Source organism: Giraffa tippelskirchi, chromosome 11, assembly GCF_054371585.1.
Source record: "Giraffa tippelskirchi isolate mGirTip1 chromosome 11, T2T-mGirTip1v1.2.pri, whole genome shotgun sequence".
In the NCBI taxonomy this organism is placed as follows: Eukaryota; Metazoa; Chordata; class Mammalia; order Artiodactyla; family Giraffidae; genus Giraffa; species Giraffa tippelskirchi.
In genome coordinates, this window is record NC_137285.1 from 36,937,155 (window position 1) to 36,963,862 (window position 26,708).

The window sequence follows — 26,708 nt, forward strand, 5'->3', positions numbered from 1 at the left end:
AAACCGATAGGTACTGTTTAATTTTCCTCCCAGTGATTCCAAAGGGTTAACATTTTAATCTGGGAAGGTAGATGGTGGTTTTTGCTTTCGGATTGAAAGAGAATACAAATACAAATGATGCTTACAACTATGTACTCTATAAGAGACTTCATGCCTCTTACATGATTTTTACTGTGACTTTTTTTTCCCCTCTTTTATTCTGGATTTCCTGTTTGTAATTTGATTTAAAGAATTCACCTTCACTGCAGGCACAAGTTCCCTATAAAAGGCTAATAAGAATGGTAAATGCACATCAAGGGAAGGCTCTTTACATGGAAAAAAAAATAAAGCTTTTACTACAAATAAAATTGAAAATAATAACCCTGGTCCTTTCTGCTTTCTGTATATCCTATTTTTAAATATTTTTTTTTAGGAACAATAAGTGAAACATTTATGATCTTATTATCAGTCAATGTGGTTCTAAAGACATTTTTTTTTTTCCTCAGAACTTGGTGAAAATTGCCTTCATCCAACAAAGGCAAGATGAGGAAAAGAAAGAGAAATCTTAAGTTTGTTCATTTGGTCTGTATTACAACCTGCATTGCCCTTTGGCTTTTTCAAATTGTGGTACTGTGCTAAACCAAACACAAATCTTGCAATACTGTTTTCCTTAGAGATTGTTCTCAAAGATAACTATTCACTTATGACTTGAAATTTCAAAATACTTCAGAAATTTAATCGGGGGAGCAAGTACTATCACTTTGAAGAAGTGTGTACCTATGTCTCATCTGTAAATCTCAACTTAACAGCTGTAAGTTTCATCACCAGTTCCTACAAGTCTCAGCAATCTGTTCATGGGGATTCCCAAATAAATCACAGGTTCCCAATGAAGGACCTAACCTGAGGTTTCATTTTCCTAAGTAGAATATTTCAGAATATTTATTAGTCTTTGAAGAGAAAGCTTATTGCTAATGCCACTTTGGCTTTTAATCTGCTTTTGTCTATTTCTTATTTATCTCTACTTTACCTTCATTATTAACATGACATTTATGAGGTATAACATTTTGTGCTGCCCTTGTCACTAAATCAAAGTCTACAGCTGTATGCACTACAATTAATCCTGATTAGTCGGGGGGAAAAAAGAGTCTGCACACAAAAGTCCATTTAGCTATTTTGATGGAATTAACCTGTCCTACGAAATCCATAAACTAACAGTCAGTCAACATTTCGTGAAGGAATATGCTGTTTATTTCAATTAGTTACCGAGCTTGAACATGCATAGGCCATATCTCTAGTCTTAGTCACAATGTCAGAAAAAGCAAAAATCTGATATGGCTAAGGGTTAAATCAGAACTATTCATACTCAGTCATCATCAGTCACAATAAAAGTTTTTAATGAATGCATTAGGGACAGTTATTTGATTCAAGCCAGTTAAGTTAGAATATCATTTGTTAAATTTGGCAAGTCCTATGGGGGAATAAAAAGGGAAAAAGCAACTCACATTTGTATTGTGTCTTAGCAAGGGTTTTACATATTAACTCCTTTAATCTTTCCAACCTTCTAGTGAAGGTATTATTATCTTCTTTTTGGGAAAAGGAAATGGAAGCTAAGAGAGGTTAAGTAATTTGCCTACAGTCATACTGCTAGGAAATAGTAGATTCTGGATTTGAAATTAAGGCCAACTTGAAAAGTTCACACCTTTCTCCAGGCCTGAAGCCCAGGCAGGAAACAGTTTCACATCCTTAGCTAATTCGTGGGGTTGCAACCAGGGTACACTGAAGTGATGTCCCAATGAGTCATCATGGCATGATTCCTTCTGATGTACAAATTGGCAAATGGAGCCTACTTACTTGCAAGGAAGAGAAGAGATGGTCTTATGGTGAATGAGTAATACTTTAAAATATTGACCTAAAGGATAAATTAAATGTATTTTTTATTTCCTTGGCTTTTCTTTTTGAACTGGGAATAAGCTCACTTGGTAAATAACTAAAAGGTATTACAGGGCTTCCCAGATGTCACAGTGGTAAAGAATCCGCCTGCCAAGTGGGAAATGCCAGTTCGATCCCTGAGTTGGGACAATCTCCTGGAGAAGAAATGGCAACCCACTCCAGTATGGTTGCCTGGGAAATCCCGTGGACAGGGGAGCCTGGCGGGCAACAGTCCATGGGGTTGCAAAGAGTTGGACATGACGTAAAGACCAAACAACAGCAACAAAGCAGGCATGTTGTTCAGCCCTAAGTTTTTTCCTCACAGGACAAAATATCTTGGCGATTCCTTAGTGTTATGTTAGTACATAGAACTGCCTTATTCTTAGTTGCAGTGTTCATTGTATGGATAAGCAATCATTTATTATCTATTCTACTGATGGACATGTTTTCCAAACTTCTTTTTCATTTCAATTTTCATTTCTTTGCTTTGCTTTCATCTTTGTCTGACAACTCTCTTTCTATTATTCAAACCATGCTTCTTCAGTGAATAAACATGTACCTTCATCATTTCAAACATGTATAGGCATATCTGCAGATAGAAGTGGGACTGTTGGATCAAAGAGTAAAAGAGTTTACAGTTTTCTTATCTAGGAAACTTCTTTCTGTAGGCACTGCCACAGTTTTATGCCTATCTGTGATACAAGAGCATGCCTACTTTCTCATGGAGTTAAAAAAGATTTTTGAAATATCAAATTGGGCGATTTCAGCCATTCTGAAAGACCAAAAAAAAAAAAAAAGCCATTTTAGTGCACTTCTTTCATTATTTGTCCCTCTTGGTTATTTTTTATATGTGTGAAATCTACTGAAAATATGTATTAATTATGTCCCTCATTGCTTTATTGAAATCTCTAATTGTTTGTGGTAGTTTTTCAGTTTATTCACTTGAGTATTTCCAAGCATATGACGTTGTCTGCACACAGTAATAGCTTTACTTTCTTTACAAACTCAACCTTTTCTTTTTTGTTTTTCTAATTGTGTTGGCTACTAACATCAGAATAACTTTTATAATGGTGGTGATAGTGAATTTTATTGACTTATTCTGACTTTAGTGGCAAAGTAACTCATATTTATTAAGCATAAAGCTGACTTGTATACTAAGAAACAAATTTTATTCTGTTTCTGTAGTGTTCTTCTAAAGAACTATTGTCATGAGTCATCTGCCTTTTCAGTAGCCATGAAATATATATGCTTTTCTTTTTAGATATGTAATGAAAAGAACTACTAAGTTAATAGCTTTCTGGATATTAAGTCTTGCTCAAATTTCTGGAATAACCCTACTGGTTATAATAAAATATTTTTTAATGTGGTGCAGACTTCTGATTGCTAATATTTACTTAAGATCTTTTGCATCAAAAATTCATAAGTGAGATCAATCTATTGGTCTGTTAATTTCTTTTTCGCATAAGCTTTGCCATGATCTGGGATAGGTTTACACATGTAGTCCTCACTTTATGCTGCAGTGGGAAACTGTAAAAATTACCATGCATACTGAAACCTTACACAGTGATCTTAATAATTCTTGGAATCAGGGCGCAGGTTTCACAGCAGCGTAAATATTTGTGTTAACAGTTTCACCAGATAACTTCACATAAGTCAATTCACACTGACTGCCGAGATGACCAAAACAAGCCTTTACTGACTGTGAAAGGTCTTTTTTCAGTCTTCTAATGACCTCTGTTTTCTTTCAATGCAGCAATTTTAGCTTTTTAGTTTGAATCCTAGCTAAACTGGTTGGAATTTTCTATACGGTTTCCACTTAAAGGTAGATGCAAATGCTATGTTTAAATCATAGTGGCTTTCTGTGTGCTTAGTACATTTTATTCCAATTTTTTTTTTTTTTTAGTGTCAAGGAGTGGAATGTGGGATCTTAGTTCCTCAACCAGGGATCGAACCCATGCCCCCTACAGTGGAAGCATAGAATCTTAACCACTGGACCACTAGGGAAGTCCCTAGTTCATTTTAGACCAAAGGATGTTCAAGAAAGTTTAGCTTGGTTTGTATAGTTATCAAACTTTTTCAACATGGTATGTTCCATAATATCGTTCAGATCTAGATTTCATCCTATCTTTGCTTTAATGTTGCCATCTTCATATCTTCTAATTACATCCAATCCACTCTAGCATCAATTCCCATGGTGTGACTTTGCCACGCTTAAATCTTTATTCACCAATTTCTTCTTTCCATAATCCAGTTTTGAAAAATATCTCATAGGTTTATCACTGGGAGATAAGGAAGCAACACAATTGCATGTGTTGCTGTCTGTGTGCGAAATGAGTAACAGTGACCAATTGACCAACTACCAACAGACTTTGAAAGGGAGGATATGATGGTCACTGACCACAATGCCTATCTGTTATGTACATGTTGATTTGTGGACTAAAGTCCTATCCATGAAGTTTCTACCTATATACTTACTCATAGTTAATACATCATGGTGACTGAAAGTTTAACCCTGCTGTTGAGGAACTTGTGTTATTTAACTAAGCTGTAATAACTGAAATTCATGTATATTGGAAACATGTAGTGTGAAGACTACATGTAAAGTATCTGGAAGTATTTTTAAATAGCATTTTAGAACAGTTTTAAAAACTGTTTAAAAACATTAGACTTTTCTGCTTAGTATCAGATAGAATTCCTCTGTAAAACCATCTATTCTTGCCTCCTTTTTGTTTTCTTTCCCAAAATAACTATATTTATTCTATGGACATCAGATGCTTAGATTTTAAAAAATCTTCCTGGGGTCATTAAAGAAGGCTGAAGCACCAAAGAATTGATGCTTTCAAATTGTGGTGTTGGAGAAGATTCTTGAGAGTCCCTTGGACCACCAGGAGATCACGCCAGTAAATTCTAAAGGAAATCAACCCTGAGTATTCATTGGAAGGACTGATGCTGAAGCTGAAGCTCCAATACTTTGGCCACCTGATGCAAAGAACCGACTCATTGGAAAAGACCCTGATGCTGGGAAAGAGGAGAAGGGGGCAACAGAGCATGAGATGGTTGGATGACATCACTGACTCAATGGACATGAATTTGAGCAAACTCCAGGAGATAGTGAAGGACAGGAAGTCTGGCATGCTGCAGTGCATAGGGTCACAAAGAGTCAGAGATGAATTAGCAACTGAACAACAACAACAACAACGGAAATGACTAATTGCATCCAGGTTTCTAAATTTTTTTAAATAACATTAAACATTAGCTCTCTGGGTGTACAGCAGATATAAGTTGATTGCCTCAGTTTGATCCCTTACATTAAGAAAGTGCACTTTTGCTGTTTTTTGTTATTTTAGTTGTTGTTTTTTATCTGGGATCTGTTGTCATTGGACCATCCTGCTATCTACTTTCCCTGAAACAATATTTGCTGCTGTTCATTGCAAAAAAATTGGAGGCACTCTTACCTGTCATGGCAGACTTTACCTTTTTAAAGGAGTCTGAATTACCTGTCTTCTAATTTCACTGAAAATGAAGCATGCAGATTTTGTTGTGTTTATCTTATAACTTTTGCATAATATTCAGAAAAGGAAAGGGAAATTGCTGCCTTACATTTCATGATTACATTAAAAGTAGTCACTGGCTTTTTTCAATGCAAAGCTAGATAATTTCATTAATTAATATATACATCTAATCAATGACATTGAGTTTTTAAATTGAAATTATTTATGAATTCTTTTGTCATTGTAGCAACTAGGGGCTTGGTTTGTGGGAAAAGTGTGGTTATACAAGGAGAGTAGGTGACAGTTTTAGGTGGGGGAGTGATGAGGGGGTGATGAAACAGTTCTGTACGCTGATTGTGGTGGTAGTTATATGACTCTATGTGTGTGATAAAGTTTCGTAGAACTATTAAAAAAAAAGAGTGTGTGAAAAACTTGCGAAATACAAAGAGGTTCTATAGCTTTTTATAACTGTCTCAAGATCAACTTCCTGGTTTTATTAAGTATACTATTATTATGTAATATGTTATCATTGGAAGAATCCAGATAAAGAATACACAGGAACTCTGAATCATTTTTGCAAGCAAAATAGAAAGCTTGCTTGCATTTGAGCAAATTCTTGCTCTAATTCTTTGATTGATTTCTTCATACAGAAACATAAACTTTTTAGATAGTTAGATATGATTGTAGATAGTAGGAAACTCAATAATATTGTTTAGTCTTTGCTCATTCAAGGTTTATAATGTGTTTCATATGTGTCGTGGTTGTATTTTCATATAGCACGGTTGTCTCTCTTCACTTAAAAAATTGGATTAAAAAAAAGATTGCAAACAACTGAGTTATACACTGCTGTTTTCTATACTGATCTCTGACAGGAAAACAAGAGCATCTCTATTCATAGCATAACAGGTTGAGAAAGGAAATATGATCCACTGTCCTTTGGAATTATCCAAGTTCACAGTGGATTCCCTTGTGGAAATGGAAGTATGTCAGAACAATCAATGTGAAAAGGGGAACAAAAAAATCTTAGAGGTTGGGGTGGGGATGGGAAACTATTCAGCTTGGCTTAAGAAGATCTGTCATATGACTGAGACCAAGTTTCCTGAGTCATTCTGTTAAAGGAGGAAGCTGAACTAGATGACCCAAGGCAGTGCTTCACAAGCGCGGCTGAAATCCAGAAAATACTGTTGCTAAAGTGATTCTGATGGCCAGCTGGGTTTGGAAAGCCTTTGATCCAAGATAAATTTTATATTAAAAAGTATTGTTTTAAGCAGGACTATAACAACTTTCATTGCAGAGATAATGTTCCCAACTAACAACCAATTAATTGAAAAAATGTGACAGTTTTTAAACCAATCCATATGTGCATTTCCAGACTTATTTAAAAATTGTTTTTTATCCATTGGAAATTCTGGATCACCTTTGAATCTTCATTCTTAAATGAAGAGTGTATTTGACTGAAATATAAATAGCAGCTTTATTGCAAGGAAGTCAAAACTCTCTTTGATATATTATAAACTACTGTGAGTAATTCATTACTCAAGATTTGAATAGGGTCACTACCAAAAAAGGGGAAAATACTTTAATAAAGCTTATATATGACTTTATAAGTGATTACACACTTCTTGCTTAACATAAGTTTTATTTTATATTCTCATTAACTCTTCATTGCCTCATTTTCAACATTGGCGGAGAAGTTGGGTTTTTTTTCCTAAAAATATATGTTTTATATTGTTCGTTGTGTTGTTGTGTTAGGAGCACTGTCACATCTGACTCTTTGTGACCCCATGGACTGTAGCTCACCAGGCTCCCCAGTCCATGGAATTCTCCAGGCAACAATCCTGGAGTGGGTTGCATTCCCTTCTCCAGAGAATCTTCCCAACCCAAGAATTGAACCCTCATCTCCTGCAATGCAAGCAGATTCTTTACCATCTGAGACACTAGGAAAGCCCTTTATATTGTTTAACTAGAACACTTTTAAATAGTTTAGGTAGAAGAATCTACCTACACAGGGTTAACTGCTTTAAATCCTGACTCTTCAATCTATATTACTGCTCGCTTCAGTTTAAAAAAGTTTGCCTTCAAATTGTTTTTTCTTTAATACTATATTTTACCCTTAAGCCATTGACATATTTTAAAAATAGAAACCGCGAACTGTTTCTTCAAATATTCCTAAGGGGCACAGTACAAGAGAGACAATGGGCAGGATAAGGAGAGACGTTGCCCACACTTGCCCATCTTTCCCATTAAGGTTTTGGGTGTCACTCCTGGCTGAAGTCCCACACTTGTACTCTCATCACTGCTCGTGGGAAGGACTGGGATCTGCACCGACAGAGAATAGCTTTTTTCCTCCCGGGAACCTGTAAGCCTGGGCAGAGAAGACATCGGCATCGTATATAGTTAGGCTCCATGAGGAAAACATATCTAAGCACAATGACCACAGTCTTCTTCTTTCTTAGGAAATTATGAAAGACCCAAATGTTACTCTGGGAATTAATACCAAAGAACAGTTCATACCCTGCAGCATCACGGGCAAGTGATCTGTCATTAGGCAATGGCATAAAGCTGATCTCTTGCTTGATTCCCAAACTGAGCTCTGGCTGATCTCAACATGCTCCTGTATATTCCTCATCTGTGCTGTGCTTAGTCGTTCAGTCATGTCCGACTCTTTGTGACCCCGTGGACTGTAGCCCGCCAGGTTCCTCAGTCCGTGGAATTCTCCAGGCAAGAATACTGGAGTGGGTTGCCATGCCCTCCTCCAGGGGACCTTCTCAACCCAGAAATTGAACCGGGGTCTCCTGCATTGCAGGTGGATTCTTTACCAGCTGAGCTATTAGGGAAGCCCTTATATTCTTCATAAATACAGTGTATAATTCTTTAAGTACTACCAAATAGGTGGAGGCACAAACTGAGAAAATGTCCACCAAGGATATGAACAGACATGACTCCCAGCATCTCCCTTCCCTCCTACAAAAGCAAGACTGATGAGGTTTGTGTAGCTCACAGGGAGGAGGGTGTTTTGCACTATCAGTGGTGCCCAGAGCCACACAAGTTTCACACTGTTGGTCTAGGAGAGAGCCACACCCTCAGCCAGTTACCTTAGTATAAGGAACTTCTTGCTGTGCTATTTATTTCCATATGATAATTCTTATAATGTCTGGGCATGGCTTATCTTTACTACAGAGTGGTGATAATAGTCAAAATCTAAGAATCTTTTAATGTTATATGCACCTCTAACTCCTCATAACTGTTATCACAAATGGGATTTTCAATAAATCTATAAACACTCCTTAAACCCCTCCCCCACAAAGTATGTTATTGTCTTTAACATAGTACATTATTAAATAGCAGATTTAAATATAAGTATTTTCATAGAAGTTAAAATTAGACTCCTTATGTTAAGATAATTAGATAACTGAATGGAATCTTTAGGACATTTTAAATAGATTGCAGCATGCAAGTTATTAAACAATTATTTATTAAGAATTTTAGCCTAATACACTGAGAAAACCTAACATACAATATTCCATTTGCTATAATGGTGCATTTAGCAAATGTTTTTGGTAGTTGTTAAAAATCTTAGGTCTAGAGTATCCTTTGACTTAGTATTTGGACATTTCATAATACATAATGATAGAGCTACTTTCCAGTCACAGCAAGATAGTCACAATGATTAGTCATATAGGTACTAAAGCTAGACTGCTGAGGTTCACTTCTAGCTTTTTGACTCATCTACTATATGCTCATAGGTAAATTGCTTAAACTTCAGTACAAACCTTGGGTGTCTCACTTGTAAAATGATGATGATACTAATGCTTACCTTTATTGTGAAACTAAATGAGTATATAATATAAATATCCAAGCCAAGTAACAAGTTGAAATTTCACATTTAATATTTAAAACCCATAAGATCCTCCTGAAATAAAAACTATAATTAGAAATGAACAATTCTTTCAATAGGATTATCAACAGACTGTACACTGCACAAGAAAGTTAATGAACTTGAAGATGGTTCAATAGAAATTATCCAAACTATAAATGTACAGAAAAAAATTAGTGAAAATAAACTCACAGAATAGAGGATCCAACTCTGGGACAATATCAAACAGTCTAACATGTATATAAAATTGAAGCCTCAAAAAGAGAAGAGAGAAGGGGGAAAAAAACTAATTTGAGGGTGGTATAGTCAAGAATTTTCCGAAAATAATGAAGAAAATCAAATCATATATGCAAAAATCTCAGAAAATTCCAAGTAACAAGAAAGGAAAACACATCTAGAGTCATTCTCCCAGGCAATCTTCCCAACCTAGAGATTGAACCCATGTCTCTTATGTCTTATGCATTGGCAAGCAGGTTCTTTACCATTAGTGCCACCTGGAAAGCCCACTGAAAGTATACATAAAAAGGAAATCTTGACGGCAGCCAGAGGTTGTGGGGGGTGGGGGAGAACAGTAGGGGAGGTCAGAGGAGGGATTAAATACAAACAAAGAATGACAGCGTTTATCTCACTAGAAACTTTGGAATCCAGAGAACAATGGAGGAACATAAACAAACAACACAGATGTATATACTCAGAAAAAATGTTTTAAAAAATTAAATAAAAGTGAAATAATAACTTTTCAAGCAGACAAAAGGTGAAAGAAATCACTGCCAGAAGATATGGGCTATAAGAATTGTTAAAGGACTTCTTGATCAGAAGAGAGATGGCAATAGATAGGAAACTGGATCTGAAAACAGAGAAATGCAGAGTGCTAGACATGAAAAAGGGCTTTTCTGGTGGTGCAGATGGTAAAGAATCTGCCTGAAATGTGGGAGACCTCAATTTGATCTGTGGGTTGGAAAGATCCCCTGCAGAAAGGAATGGCTACCCACTTCAGTATTCTTGCCTGGAGAAGTCTATCGACAGAGGAGCCTGGTGGACTACAGTCCATGGGGTCGCAAAGAGCTGAACATGACTGAGTGACTACCACCACCACAAGAAATGAAATAAAGGTGGAGGGGGAAGTAAATATAAAGGCTTCATTTTTAAAAAGATCTTTAAAAATAATTGAATGTCTAGAGGGAAAATATTTAAGAATATGGTCTGAGATTTACATCATGTTTAGATATAAAAATATGATAACAATAAGAGTATGGGAAAGAGAAAATGGAAATATGTTATGCATAAAGTGTAATCTTATCTGAAGAAACACAGTGATAAGGTAAGGATGTCTACAGTAGACCCTAGAGCAATCATTAACAAACAAAATTAAGAGCTATAAATAATAACCAATAGCTGAAATAACATGGAACCATAAAATAATACTCCAAAATTTATTTAGCTCTATTCTAGCTAAAATTTCCTAAATTTCCTAGGAGGCATAGGCCCTAGAAAAGCTGAAAAAGGTAATATGGGAGGAATCATGCTATTTCATATTAAGGTTTACTGTAAATCTACTGCAATCAAGATTGAGCAGTATTGGCAGAGTAAGATTTACAAAGATCAAAAGACAGAGAACCCACAGATAGACCCACACAAAGATGCAGAACTGATTTTTGACAAAGGTGCAAAAGTGGTGAAGAAAGAATAAACTTTTCAACAAAACTGCTGAAGTAATTGGATTTCAAAGGCAAAAAAAAAAAAAAAAAGAACCTAACCTAAACCTGAATATGAAATGTAAAAATTGTAAAACATTTAGAAAAAAAGGACAAAAATCTTTAGGGTCTCAGACTAAGTAAAGGTTCTTAGATTTGACAAAAAAAAAGCACAAACTATAATTAAGAAAAAATGATAAACTGAAATGCATCAAAATTTACAACTTTTGCTCTGCAAAAGAGCACATGAAGAAAATGCATACAAGCTACAGACAGAAAATATTTGCAAACCATGTACCTGACAAAGGACTAGTACCTAGAACAAATGAAAAGCTCAAAACGCTACATTAAAAACAAAAACAAAATCCAATTGGAAAATAGGCAATTGACACAAACATTTCACTGAACAGAATATACAGATGGTGGATAGACACATGAAGAGATGTTCCACATCATTAGTTATTAGGAAAGTTCAAACTGAAATATGAGTTACTCCTATGTACTTATCAGAATGGTTGAAAGAGAAAAACAGTGACAATACCAAATGCTGGCAAGGATGTGAGGAACTGAAGCACTCACACTGCTGACGAAAATGTAAAATGATATAGTTACTTTGGGGGCTTCCCTGGTACCTCCATTGGTAAAGAATCTGCCTGCAATGCAGGAGACCAGGCTTTGATCCCTAGATCAAGAAGATCCCCTGGAGAAGGAAATGGCTACTCACTCCAGTATTCTTGCCTGGAAAATCCCATGGACAGAGAGCCTGATGCACTATAGTTCATGAGGTCACAAGAATTGAACATGACTTAGTGACTAAACCACCACCACTAGTTACTCTGGAAGTTTGGCTGTTTCTTATAATATCAAACATGCAATTACCATGTGACCCAACAACAGAAGTCTGGGCATTTACTACAGAGAAATGATACTCTACAAAGAATCTATACACAAATATTAATAGCAGCTTTATTTATAACAACTCAAAACTAGAAGAAACAGCCCACATGCCAAATTGTGAGATATAGATACCATGAAATATTATTCAGTAGTAAAAAGAATCCACTGAAAAACACAACTAAGATAAACCTCAAGGGAATTCTGCTGAGTGAAAAAAAGCCAATCCCTAAACATTATATACTCTGATTCTATTTATATAACAATTTTAAAATAATAAAATTACGAAAATGGAGCTTAGATTAGTGGTTGCCAGGAATTAAGAATGGAGGGGCTTGGTAGGAAGCGGGTCCCACACGGGAGGCATGGAACTGTTTTGTACTTTGTTATACGGGCTACAAGAAACTATGAAAATTAGTGTTAGTTGCTCACTGACTCTTTGAAACTCCGTGGACTGTAACAAGCCAGGCTCCTCTGTCCATGGGATTCTGCAGGCAAGAATACTGGAGTGAGTAGCCATTTCCTTCTCCAGAGGATCTTCCAGACACAGGGAACTAACCTGGGTATCCTCCACTGCAGGCAGACTCTTTACCATCTGAGCCACCAGGAAACCTATTACAAGTGATAAAATTGAATAGAACTAAATGTCCACATGCCTGGGCTTATCGGCACACACATGAGAACATGAAATCCTGGGGAAATCAAGTGAGTACAAGTAATATGGGAGAAATTGGAATGATTAGTGGATATCACTATCAATGATAATATCTTTATTGTGATATTAGTCTACAGTTTCTTAAGATTCTACGGTGGGAGGAAATTAGAGAAAGGGTGCATAGGATATCTATTATTATTTTACAATTGCATATGACTCTAGAATCATCTCAATAAAAACTTGAGTTAAAAAGATTGACAATTGCAAGTGTGGGTGAAAATGTGGAGAAACTAGAAATCTCATCCATTGCTGATGAGAATGTAAAATGGCACAGCCAACTTGTAAAGATTTTATTAGTTTATTATAAACGCAAAGGTATACTTACCTTGCAACTCAACAATACCACTCCTAGATATTTACCCAAGACCAATTAAATCATATGTTGACACAAATATCTAAATGCAGATACTCATAAGAGCATAATTCATAATAGCTAACAGGTGGAAACAACTCAAAAGTCTGTCAACTAGTGAAGGAATTAAAAAAAAAAAAACTGTGGTATAGCCTTACAGTGGAATAAATACTACTCAGCATTAAATGGAGAAGGCAATGGCACCCCACTCCAGTACTCTTGCCTGGAGAATCCCAGGGATGGGGGAGCCTGGTGGGCTGCCTTCTCTGGGGTCACACAGAGTTGGACACGAATGAAGCGACTTAGCAGCAGCAGCAGCAGTAGAAGCATTAAAAGCCATACTACTCCGAATTATGAGCCAGGCTACATACTACAACATGGATGAATTGCAAACCATTATGCTAAGCGAAATAAGCCAGGCACAATTGCACCTATGTGATTTTATTTATATTTCTAAAAAGGCAAAACTTAAGAAATCAGACCAGTGGTTGTCAGAGGCTGGTGGGTGAAAGGAGAAAATTGACTTCCAAAGGACATGTACAAAGGAACTTTTTGAGATGATGGACATATTCTATATCTCAATTGTGGTGGTATTGATATTGTATATGTATGTCAAAACTCATCAAACTATCCTTAAGAAAGGATGAATTTTATTGTATGTAAGTTACACCCCACATAAAAAAATTCAGCAAGACTTATGAATACATGATCAATATACTGAAATAAACTATTTCTATATATAGCAACAAATAGAAAACAAAAATACCATTTGCGGCAGGATCAAGAAGCAACAAATTGCCTAAGAATAAGAGATACACATACGTCTGCACAGAAAACTGAGAGACATTACTGCAAATAAAGATCAAAACAAATGAAAGATATACAGGTTCATTGATTGGAAGACTAAATGTATAAACAAAGCAATTCATCCAACTCCAAATTGATCTGCAGATTCAATGCAATCTCAGTCAAAATCTCAGTAAGTTTCTTTTTAAAATGACAATTGAGAAGCCATTTTTAAAAGTTCTATGGAAATGCAAAACACTAAGAAGAGTCAAGGCAGTCTTGAAGAAATGAGTGTGAAGATTCACACTACTGTATATTAAAACTTATAAAGTCATAGTAAGTAAATGTGTCTGATATTGGCTGGAGGATGAACAGAAAGATCCAGCCATGTAAGAACATCTGCTTTATGATGAAGTGATATTAAAATACACACAATGCAATGCTATATAAATTTGAAAAGACAATGGCAAACTACTATTATATATACAGTGTATTTAAGTTTTAGAAACATAACATTAAGGGGAAGAAAATCGCACAAAAAAAGACATTGTTTGATTCGATTTCTATGAAATTTAAAAAAGCAGTCAACACCAATATATGGAGAAGAATAGTAGTTTTCTTTGTGGGAGGTTATGTCCAGGAAGTGGTCAATTTCTTGATCAGGGTGATGGTTCAACAGGTGTGTTCAGTTTTTTTAAAAATGTATAGGACAGTTGCTTAGAACCTGTGCATTTTCTTGTATACGTTATAGTTCAACCTAAGTTTACAAAGAGGAGTAACAGGCACTCATTAAAAATGTAGCATCAATTCTTTTGGGGCATCGTTTAGCATGTTTTACTGTATTAGCACGACAGGCAGAGACCCTATCTTTGTGTGTGTGTGTGTGTGTGCGCGCGTGTTGTGCTCATTGTTTTATTTTTTAATTGGAAGATAACTGGTTTACAATGTTGTGTTGGTGTCTGCTGAACAACAATGCAGAGATCCTATCTTAAAGATGAGTTAGTGGTAATATTTGCATGATGAATAAAGTTTTCCCAGAAATTTGGGAATCAATGCCTTTGGTGTGTATCTCACTACTATTAGTTGGATTCCCTCCAACTGTTAGGCAAAGGAGCGAAAACATTAGTCATTGCCAAGTTCCCAGTGTATTTCCTTGGACCACCAGCTAGAAAATTCTATGTACGTTTATTTAGTCAGCCAGTTTAAAATTATTCTATGTACAGCACCATCTCTGTTAAAATTATTAAAAATTTTTAGAGTAAGACTTTTACTCCTGCAACAACTTTATAAAGAATGTAAGATAATTACAACAGAACCCTGTAATTACTGTAGAATTACCTATCAGAACATGCCTTACTGACTTTACAAACTATTTGGAGTATACACACACACACATGCTGTGTTCTGCTAGAGGAAGCAGAAAGTCATGAAGAAGTGACTTAAGTTTACTGAGTGAAAGACAGAAACTTATTTTGAAAATGAATGACAAGTTTTGCAAAACCCCCAATATATCAAATTTAAGATGCCCACAGTGTTCTGAGGCTCAGGGAGCATACATGCATACAATTTACTGGATTACTCGATCTCAGAGGTGGGAAACCAGACATAGTGTGAGATATAGTATGTTATTGGGGGAAGGGTAGAGAATATTAAGTCCTTATAAAAGCTTTAGGAAGATACTAAGGCTAGATCTTTTTAATTTCTACCTTCCTTTGAAAGTTTTTCTATCTCATTTTTTTCTTTGTAAAATGTTTCCAAATTCATCTCCTCAGTACTTAAAATAAGTTAACAGACAGTTGTTTCTACTGTAAGCATGTCATGCACCTTCTGTGGATTCCAGGATAAAATTAAAACAAGGTATTCTCTGTAAAGCAAATATATTTATTATGCACTTTCATTTACATAGGGATTTTCGCTTAATATAATACAAGGAATAAAATAAAACTTTTACAATGTGAAATTCAATGTACATTTTTAGGCTATTTACATACCCCCAAACCAAGGGAAAAAATCAAAAAGAAAAAGCATTTGTCTGCAACTACATTTGCTGCGGAGTGTAAATGGAGGACATTAAAGTAAAACAAGTATTTGCATAGGCAAACAATATTGGACAAAGTACTTACTCCTGTTTTTTGAGCAGGGAACTACTTTTGGTGAGGATTCTGGTAGGCATGGGGGGTGAGGGTGAGGGACACAACATAACTGGCTGTATTCTGCAGAACACAGGGAGTTCTGGTCCATTTTCCTTCCAAAACCTTTCCTACACACATGGAGATTTTATTTTTCATTACTGTGTTTTTTTTTTTTAATCACTTCCTCTGTTATCAACTTATGACTTTTAGAAAAAGAACACAAATGGAAGGGTATAAAATTGTTTAAAAGCACATGGCATCACGGTTGTATTGTGTCAGCAGGTGGTTTACAAAATTTAACGTTTTTTATTTAAAAAATAGTTATTTAGGAGCTTTCTATTTATGGGACTATTTTTACTCTCAATGGAGCAGAAGCTATTTTCAGTCACGGTATTAAATAAATCCCCACAGAAACCAATAAGCAAAGCAGGGCTTCTTCCACCCCCGTACTAGCCTTATCCTAACTGAAAGCCATTGCTGTTCCATTCCAAAACTTAGTTCATATAAAAACATCCAGAGGAATATTTACTTCTGAAAAGCGTATTTTTCCAACAGGTTCTCTTCCTACCAACTGTTTCAAGTGAATATAGTATGGATATGAAAACACTGAGCTCTTCAGAAAACAGAAATCCCTTGTGCCACGAGTCATATCTTTGCCCATTGGCCACAAGGTGCATTTTTGTAAAAACAATAAAATTAAATAAATACAATTCCAATAATTCAAGGTTTAATACAAAAACTGGCAGCTTTCAAGATTCTCTTTTAAAGAAAAATACACCTAATAAGAAATCAGAGCTTCCTCTTCTAAATTACGTAAATGTACTGTATTTGAGATATGAGTAGAGTTGGTTCTAAAATAGGATGTGTTCATAGTTATTAACAGAATCATTAACACTTTTAAGGCTACTTTGCAAGAGTCCTATTAAGTGTATTTAATAAATGTCCCATAGGGACAAAAATTCAACACTTGAAACATTCACATTCGAGTTATAAATATTGCCATGTAACCTTAATATTGATTGAACTTATCTCCTATTCTGATTATGACTCACCGATGATATAAACACCCAAGTTTCGCTGACTTTAAAAAACAGAAGCAAAAACAAAAGCCTTACAGGAAGATCAAGTGAAACATTTATCTCGACCAACTACATATTTCTGTTTCTGTGAAAAATGCATCATGTATGTGTCCTTCATATATGAAGATGACATTACTGACCTCAGATACTAAGACATTTTCTAAAGATTTTTTTCCAGTAGTCGCAATGGTTTTGTGCTGAATCTCCAAATTCTCTTTCCTATTCCTCTTCATCAATAGCACATGGAAAGAATAGAATTTCTGGGTTTTGTAAGATCCCAGGGCTTTTGCAAAGATCAAACCTGCAACCTTGGTTTCTAAACAATAAATTTGAACCTCTCCAGACATGCATACAACCCACCAAGCTAGCTCAACTGGTTTAAATGTCCATCCAGGAGGTCAAGGCGGTGGGTCACATGCTCATCTGAACAGCTGACTTTGTTTTCCTTGGTTACAGACTTCGCCCCTAACCCTGGCATCTATCATTCTAGAAGTGATTGTCCAAAGAGTAAAACAGGAAAGAGTATGTGGACAGAAAAGTGCAAATCCATTACTACTATTTAGCAAATAGCAATAAAAAAATACACCTGTGCTATGGCCGATAGGTTAGTAGTGTCATCTGTGAAGGGAAACACATATTCATCAAGAATACTCATCCAACTAAACATTAAAATTGATCCAACTGATTCTGAGTGGGGGGCTATTTTGGACATGCAGTGATGTACAAAATAGAAACGCCTGAGAGAGAAGCTGGCATCACAATTTACAGTGGTAGATGTTTTACATAACTGGGTGGAAGAAAGAAGGGTAGTCAGTGAATTGTTCAGGGATCAAAAATCTACCCTCAGATAGACAGGTGCCTCTCCCTCTACACATGCCACTGAGGCCTGGCTCTGTCCCTGAGAATTTTCATGCCTCAGGAATGATCGTCTCTCTTCTTGGATGTGGAATGACAAGTGAGAGGAAGGTGAAACTGCATCCCAGTGAATGAAACAGAACTTTGTTCTGCCTATAGGCTGTGTGTGGGTTTTCTTTTTCTTTTTTTCACACCTTTAGCTGAAGATTAGGAGGATTCCACTGAGAAATCCAAATTTAAACTACTTAGAGCAGCTCCCTAAAATACTAGACTTTTAAAAAATCTTTCATGAAACTATTTTTTCACCTTGATGTAGCATTAAATAGAAACACATTTTTAACCAATGCTGAAGGTGTAGTGAACATAAAAGAGTTGCATGATTTATTTTATTGAGTGACATTTTTAAGGATACAGGAAACAAACCATACACTACAACAAGGTAAATGTGACTGAAACAGTATGCTTAAGTTTCGTTTGCCACAGAAAGAAAAAATAAATACAAGGAACACTGCCTTTTCATATATATTTGATCATGGCACATGCACACTTATCAAATATTAACTTAAAATACTCAAAATATTTTTCATCTTTTATCAGGGAACTGCAGTATATATCTGCATTAAAAAAAAAAAAGTGCTTACTCTTGGGTAGTGGATACAAAGCACACAAAATGAAATTTTTAAGCACAGAGGGTTACATTGAGAAGGCAGCCTTACTACTTAGGCACATGACAGTATTTAAGGTAACTGTACTGCAGGTATCACATTCTTCTTTTTTTTTCAGCAAATCAACAGGCATTTTATGTTTTCATCCAGTAGCTGAAGAATCACTCCAATCACAATGTCTTCTGTTTCACAGAATAGGAAACTAATACAAAAGTTAAAAAAAAAAATTAATTTCTATGTTATACTTATTAAATGTAACTACATATAGTTTTAAAACTCTACATAAGAAAGGGTTCAATCCCTAGGTTGGGAAGATCCCCTGGAGAAGGAAAAGGCTACCCAATCCAGTATTCTGGCCTGGAAAATTCCAGGGAATGTATAGTCCATGGGGTCTCAAAGAGTCGGACACAATTGAGCTATTTTCACTTTCACATACTATGTAAAGCACAAAAGTAGACCTATTAGAGATTCACTAAGTATAAATTACTTAAATATTCCACAAGTGTTCACCTTAATTCTTGTGTTTTATTGTAAAATATATACCCACACTTAATATTTACAAAAGATATCATGAGAGTTAGAAGGCTGTACCATCTGAACTAAATATTTTAAAAATAAATCACATAAGAGAATGAATTAACTATTTTTATACAACTTATGTTTGAATGAGATTTCACCAGTCCTCTATAGATTCACATTGAAGGGTGTTTATTATTAGAATGTATAGGAAATACTAGTGTATAATTATACACATATACAAACATACTTGTGTATAATTTAGCAACAATGCCTAATGAAATCTTGAATTTATCTCAAATACAAGAAATGTATTTCTGAAAAAGTATCCATAATATAAAATTATAAATCAATTTTCCCATTAACCTCCCCTCTATAATTAGAATAGCATCCACTGTAGTAGAAAGGAGAAAAAAGTTTTTATTTAATAAATATAACTTTGAGGTTTAAAACAATTCTTACACCTAAATGTTGGGCCCTGAATACCCTAAATATATCCATTTATCTACTTTCGATATGTGTACATTTCACTTGAAAGATTCTTAAGAGATCTGTCATAATAAAAATTACCTTTTATGATTAATTTTTTTATTTCTTCCAGGGTGAAAAAAGGAAGGAAATTAACATTCACTACCTACCTACTAAGCATTACATATACTACTTTATTCAAACCCAAAAGGGAAATAGCCCCACCTCTGTTATCATAAAAGAACTTTTAAGGGGAGGAATGATTGTATCGGAAGGAATATTTAATCTGAGATCCATAAATAGCATATTCATTCATTCACTCAAACAAAACATTTTTACTGAGAAACTGCTATGGGTCCAAGCAGTATTCCAAGTACAGTGGTAAACGAGAGAGATTAAAAATCCCTACCATCTGACATTTCAGATGAGAGGGGACAAATAATAAACATAATAAAGTATATAAACCATGTTAAGAAATAAGTACCATGGCTAATGTGAAGCAGAAAAGGGGGAAAGGAAGTGGTGGAGGTGGGAGAATTCAAATTCCAAAGAATAACGAGGGAGGGTCTTGCTGAGAAGAGGACTCAGTGATGAGGTGAAGGAGCAGGCCAAATGGATTAGGGAAAAGAGCATTCTACGGGAACAATATATGGAGGGAACCATACTTTGGATGTTTATTCTTTATGTTGATGAAATGTTACCTTTTATAATGGTGTTTCCTTTTTATAGTTGAAGCTAGGGTCAGAACCCTCAATCTGAAGCTTCAGAGCTTGTTTAAGGCTTAATTCCGTCTCCGAGGAAGGGTATCCTTCTAACACTTCCTGATGCCCTCTGTCTTGTATTGTCCGTGGGACTGAAACCCTACCAAGAAAAACCTGGTTGCTCTGCAGATGATAGTTTGGATTTGTCATTATTCCGTTTCTCTTCTTCTGTTCCCCACTTTGTTGGTGAATAAGGAACTGCTGTTGAGATCGACCTATTTCTGGCTGAGCTGAAGGAATCATGATTTTACACTGCGAATCTGCTGGCATCTGCTTAGATGATGCACTGGTCCCAGATTTGGCTGTGGGTCCTCTTTTATCAAACTGAGTCATTTCATATTCTAAGACCTTCGGCTGTGAAGAATTATTTTGTTTAGCTTTTTTCCCAGCTGACCCAGATTTGTTGGAATTTTCTGATTTCCCCCCTTTATTCATTTTCGTTGACTTCAAGCTGGGCTTGACTTGACTCCACTCAAACTCACTACTTGGTGAATGATGGCTCTGGCCCAAGGACTGCGTCGTGGAAGACGGGGAGACAATCGACTGGCGGCTTCTACTGCGCGGCAACGAGTGCTGCTGAATTTGTTCTGTAAATGACAAGCTGTGGAAGCTGTCGATTGGCACTGTTTGAGCCGTTGCTGTAGATGAAGTAGTTCTCAAAGATGAATTTTTTGAGCTTTTCAAGGAATTATTTGACAATGATGACTTCTGCCGATCAACTGTCGAATCGGGAGATTCTGAAGGAGAACTGAATGCGTGCGCGGGCCCGTTTGGTAAACTGCGCAACGAAGGCTGCGCTTCCCCGCCACCAGTGCTGCCCGAGCTGTTGGATTTAATTGTTAGGGACTGCATCTTCGAAGACACTGACTGTAGAGGTTTTTGCTCCATCGTGTGAACAGGAGATGGAGAACAGCCATTCAAACTGGATGCACCATATTTTTCTAATAATTTAATTATCTGAGAGTGTCCATTTTTGGCTGCAACTCGCATAGCAGTACGTCCAAATTGATCAGCATGGTTTGGATCGGCACCGTGCTCTAGTAAAACCTGAACGACGTCAATGTGTCCTTCCTGGGCCGCAATGCAGAGCGCGGTGGCGCCCTGATTACACGTGTGGTCCACCACAGCACCATGCTCAATGAGAAGCTGCACCACTTTTACGTGGCCCTGCCAGGCGGCAGACTGCAGTGCGGAGCGCTTTTCATTGTCGGCAGCATTGACATCAGCGTGGTAGGTGATCAGAACCTGTACCATCTCCAAGTGGCCTTGCCAGCACGAGACATGAAGTGCTGTCCTGCCTTCAGCATCACTTGCTTCCACGTTTGCACCATTTTCCAAAAAATACTCAGCCATTGTAAGCTGATTTTCTAAGGCCAAAATATAAAGTGTCGGCCTACCATCAGCATCTTTGTAGTTAACATCAGCGCCGTGGCTAAAAAGCAATTCAACAATGTCCCGGTGTCCTTCTAATGCAGCAACCCGCAGCGCATTTCTCCCGTCATAACCTCTCTGATCAATGTTGGATTTATTCTCCAGTAATATTTGAACACAGTCATAATGACCCTCTTGCGAAGCTAATATGAAAGGTATCCGCCCATCGTTGTCAATCTCATTTGTTCTAGCACCTTGTTCAATAAGTGCTTCACATATTAATCTGTGGCCTTCAAAAGCTGCCATGTGCAAAGGTGTCCATCCAGCATCATCTCTGTGATTTTCGTCTAAGCCCCGGTCCAGCAGAGTACGGACTACTTCAACGTTTCCTTGGGCTGAAGCTATGCTAAGCACTGTTCTCCCTTCACTGTCAATGCTGTCCACAGCAGCACCCCAAAACAAAAGTGTGTTTACAACTGAGGCATGACCCATAGAAGCGGCAGCTAGGAGGGGTGTACGCCCATTGTTATCCGTGTGATCGACATCAGCTCCCCCCTCTAGAAGCAAGTCAACCACATCTACATGTCCTTCATAAGCAGCCACCAGCAGGGGCGTCATGCCGTCTTTATCGCAGTGATCCACTTCAGCACCTCGGTCAATCAGAAGGCTAACGACCGAGGCATGTCCTTTACTTGCAGGAACACAAAGCGCAGCCACAGAGAGTGCAGTCCTGCCGTCGACATCCTCGTGATTCACTTCCGCTCCGTGATCCAGCAGGTGTTCCACAATCTCTCTATGTCCCATGTAGGCAGCTGCTATCAAAGCAGTTCGGCCTTCATTGTCAGCTTTGTTGACTTCAGCACCATGCTGGAGCAAGTTCAGCACAATATCCTCATGTCCTCCCCAGGCTGCTGCTCTCAGAGCTGTTCGGCTGTCGGCATCTGCACAGTCCACTTTTACACCAGCATAAAGCAGTGCAGACACGACCTCAGTGTGACCACCCCAAGCCGCAGATCTCAGTGCTGTCCAGCCATCCTGATCGGTGTGATTAATATTTGCTCCACAACCAATCAGACAATTAACCACCTTGGTATGTCCTTGTCGAGCAGCCAGGGTAAGTGGTGTGTGTCCGTGAGCATCTTCTATTTCTAAATCTGCTCCCCTCGAGACCAGTAAATTCACCACATCGAGGTTGCCACTGTAAGCCGCATTAGCCAGTAATGTTCTCCCATTCGAATCACACTGATTTACTGAAGCTCCATTGTCTAATAATGTCCGAATGGAATCCTCTCTTTCTAAGGCCTGCCGGACAATGCACGATGTGCGATCGTCTTCGCTGTTGACATGAGCACCAGCTTTCACCAACAGCTGCAGCACTTCTTGTTCCTTGGGTATTAAAGTAGACAGGGAGTCTCTGACAGGTGTGCCATTCCATATCATCCACAGAGCTAACTCAGCTGTCTCTAACTGTAAGTTCGAATTAATTAAGTGCAATGCAAATTCTTGTGCTTCCAATGGTGTTAAATTCTTGGCTTGACAGGTATAACTCATAGCCAACATTCGGTGTCCTTCTGCTGCATTGCATAAATACTTCTGAGTGCAGTGTTTCACATCCAGGAGCCACTCTGCAAAACTGTAGTGAAACAGTATTTTAGTATTTCCAAGTCCATCAACAAGAAGTTTGGAGAGGACATCTAACTTGCGTTGAAAGTCTTCCAAGGTTAATGACATATTTTTTGTCCATACTGCATGATATAATTCTGTTATGGTCAGAGGCCGGCAGGCTGCAAGAATCACATTCAAGATAGGCTGAACCTTTGCAAACTGTTTTCTTACGAAAAGTCTTTGACACAGCCAGAGATACAGACCATTTAGAGTTCCTGGGATGTCACGAATCTCTCTCAACATAATAAAATTTTCTACAACTCCATCGAGAACTCGTTCTAGATAAAGAAAGCATCCACTGCTTTTAATGTGCAGTTGATTTAACATCTCTGCAGTTTCTTTCGTGAGGTGTTGTCGCAAAGCTTCTTCTTGATCTAAACGATGAAGGATGTACTGCTGAACATCCTTAACGATATATGCCTTCCGAAGGTCATCTAAACTTATTTTTCGAAAACCTAAGGACAAAAAAGTAGGTGTCAATTGAAAATGATTATCAAAGTTGCCATATTTCAAAGAGAATGTTGTCAACATGTGACAAACTAATAATCAAATAAATTAATAGTAAGTCAAGTAATACTAATAAACAAGTCAATCAATACCTAGAAGTGTATTATAATAATCAGGTTTTTTTTTTTTCATTCTGGAAAAACACGCTGATGGCAGATAAAATGATTTCATTTTACTATCCACAAAGGGAACTATTTATTTGTTTAGTGGTTCAGTGCTCCTCTCAGCTTCAGCTAAACTCTTATCATTACAGCATTAGATGTCTTTAGCTATATTCAAGCACTTTGGGAAGTTTTTTTGATCCCACTCAAATGATTAGGAAAAAAAGTTGCAGAAGGACATAAGTTAGATTTGTTTTTCTAAGCTGATCTTTTCCATGTGAAAAATTTACATATTTCTATCCACATAACCAAATGTACACTAGTCTTAATTATGGAATTGAATATTTGCATACAATTAGAATAGCACTTGTCACTACCTTTAAATTACATTATTTTACATGTTACCAAATTTAAATAATTAAATCTTAGATTGTCCAAACAGCTCAAATCTGAAGATACAACTTGGTTAAATCATGTTAACAAAACTTCATCACTGTAAAAATAAAGCAGCTTAATAAAATTCAAACCAACCTAAAAACATACTAGTTAACAGCTATTCAAAACTCACTTTAAGTTCTTTTAAAAGGAATCATAATTTCATTTTTGGAAGGGAGATGATATCCTGTTTTATAGACATGGATTTTTTAGACAATTGTGTAATTCATCTTCCAGAAGAAAAAACTACTGAGTGAATGAATTTTTTCTTAAGAGGAATAAATCTAGAAATGCAGCAAAGATTAGTGATGGTCAATTAATACTGAGTAAAATACTCTCAACTGAATAAGACAAACATGAATACACACACACAAACACACACACACACACACACACACACACACACATATGTAAAATCTACTATATTCCCAGGTACTATGTGAAGAGATGAGACTTGGATTTTGTGCTCAGAAGTCAGAAGTCAATGAGAACAAAGACAATAACGTGAGCAGATTTGCATTCTGAAAGACTATTCTAACATCACTAAAGACAAACAGCTAGAGTGAGTCAACACTTGGGGCAAAACTTTTTACAGAGTCTGTATTAAAGTCTACACAAGAATCACTAAAAGCTGCAACAACCAAAGCAGTGGCAGCAGCAGATAAATAAAAGTTGGATTTGGAAATCAGGAGAAGATCATTCCAGTCAGAGAAAACATCAAGCACAAGCCCCTACAGCAGAAAAAACAGATCTGAAAATAACAAGTGTTAACTGACAAAAATATAGAGAAAAGGGAAAGTTCATTTGTTGCTGGAGGGAATATACATTATTTCAAGCACACTAGATAGCAATTTGTCAAAATTAAAGCTCAAAATGTACACACTCTATTCTCTAGTAATTCTACATATGTTTTTATAATATAAACTTATAGCACATGTGTGCAAGAAGGTATGTTTAAGCACATTCAAGAAGCATTTGTTGTAATAATGAAAAACTGAAATAATGTCCATAAATAGGATAATGGAAAAACTAGAGATTTATTCATGGGAAGGAATAATATACAGCAGTTAAAAGCAATGAACTGGGTTTAAAAGTAGTAATAGAAACAAGGCTCAAAAACATTGTTTTTGATACACTGCTTTTGTATTTTGATTGGTTTTTTATATAGTGAAATGATAACAATAGTAGTGATACATTTATGAAGCACTTATTATGTACTAGGCATTGTTCTAAGTGCTTTACATGTAACTCGTCATTTAGACTCACATACAAAAATACACTATGGGGAAAGTAATAGAAATATGTAATAACCATCAATTCATAGATGAGGCTGAGAAGGCAATGGCAACCCACCCCAGTACTCTTGCCTGGAAAATCCCATGGATGGAGGAGCCTGGTGGGCTGCAGTCCGTGGGGTCGCACAGAGTCGGACACGACTGAAGCGACTTAGCAGCAGCAGCATAGATGAGGGCACTGAGGCACAGACTGTATTGGAAGCTGCATAAGGTCACACAGCCAGTGAATGGGAAGAGCTAGGATGGTGTATGCAGTGTTTCATTTATGTAAAATATAAGAATAGACAGAATGAAAAATATGAGATAAAAGAACAAAAATAAACTAATAACACTGGTTGTCTCAAATGAAGGGAAAGAAATGGGGTGACATAGACCGAAAGAGGCTTCAACTTTACCTGTATCTGACATACTAAGAGATATCTAAGTTCATCCAATTAATTTCCTGACTTTTATCAACTCAATTTCCAATAACAACAAAACAGAATAGCCTAATGGAAACCAAATCAAAAGGTATTATTATCGCAAGGCAATCGAAAAGAGAAGGAATAAATCTGGTTAAAGGAAGCCATTTTAGCAAATTAGTAAAATTTCACCATTCTGTAAGATGTACAGAAGTATTTTAAAGTGATATAGCTAATTAACCAATAACTTAATTATTATCTCCCTAATTACACTATAAACCCTGTGAGTGGTCCTTGTTTTATGCTCCTTTTCATTCGCAGAAAAGAAAAAGCGCTTTACATAATCTAATAGGAGTAAGCACAACTTCACTGTGGTAGTTAAAAAGAAAAGAAGTAAAGTCAGGAAACAAGAAAAAAAAAAACCTGATCACATACTTTTAAACATTACATAGATTGTTTTCTCACACATCAGAAAAGTGTTTAAAAAAATAAAGCATCTACTTCAAGAGGTACCCTAAAAGGCTGTCGACTCTGTCTCCTCTAAAACCAGGAAAAACATCTTAGACAAACTGCCATTGATTTTTAAGGAGGCATATCCCATACTCTCAGGATGCTCAGTCTAGTTGGAAAAAATAAAAGCCTATCAGGAAACATCAGCATAAAATATGTAGCCCTCACCTTTGCTAAGGAAGTTATTAGGTAAAGAATCTTGAAAAAAGAAAGTTACTATTAAATGAACT

At 36.6% G+C, this 26,708-nt stretch overlaps 1 protein-coding gene across 5 annotated transcripts in view; it reads right to left on the minus strand.

Annotated features, from left to right (window-relative positions):
• Positions 1 to 17,954: 17,954 nt before the first annotated feature.
• ANKRD50 (ankyrin repeat domain 50) overlaps positions 17,955 to 26,708 on the minus strand; it is a 35,964-nt gene continuing 27,210 nt past the window's right edge. For all 5 annotated transcript variants that reach the window (XM_081545037.1, XM_081545036.1, XM_081545038.1 and 2 more), the window contains 2 exons: positions 20,134 to 23,684; positions 17,955 to 18,650 (listed from right to left, as the gene is read on the minus strand). In XM_081545037.1, coding sequence (XP_081401163.1) covers positions 20,137 to 23,684 — 3,548 coding nt within the window. In that variant the 3' untranslated portion in view covers positions 17,955 to 18,650; positions 20,134 to 20,136. The remainder of the gene's footprint in view (positions 18,651 to 20,133; positions 23,685 to 26,708) is intronic.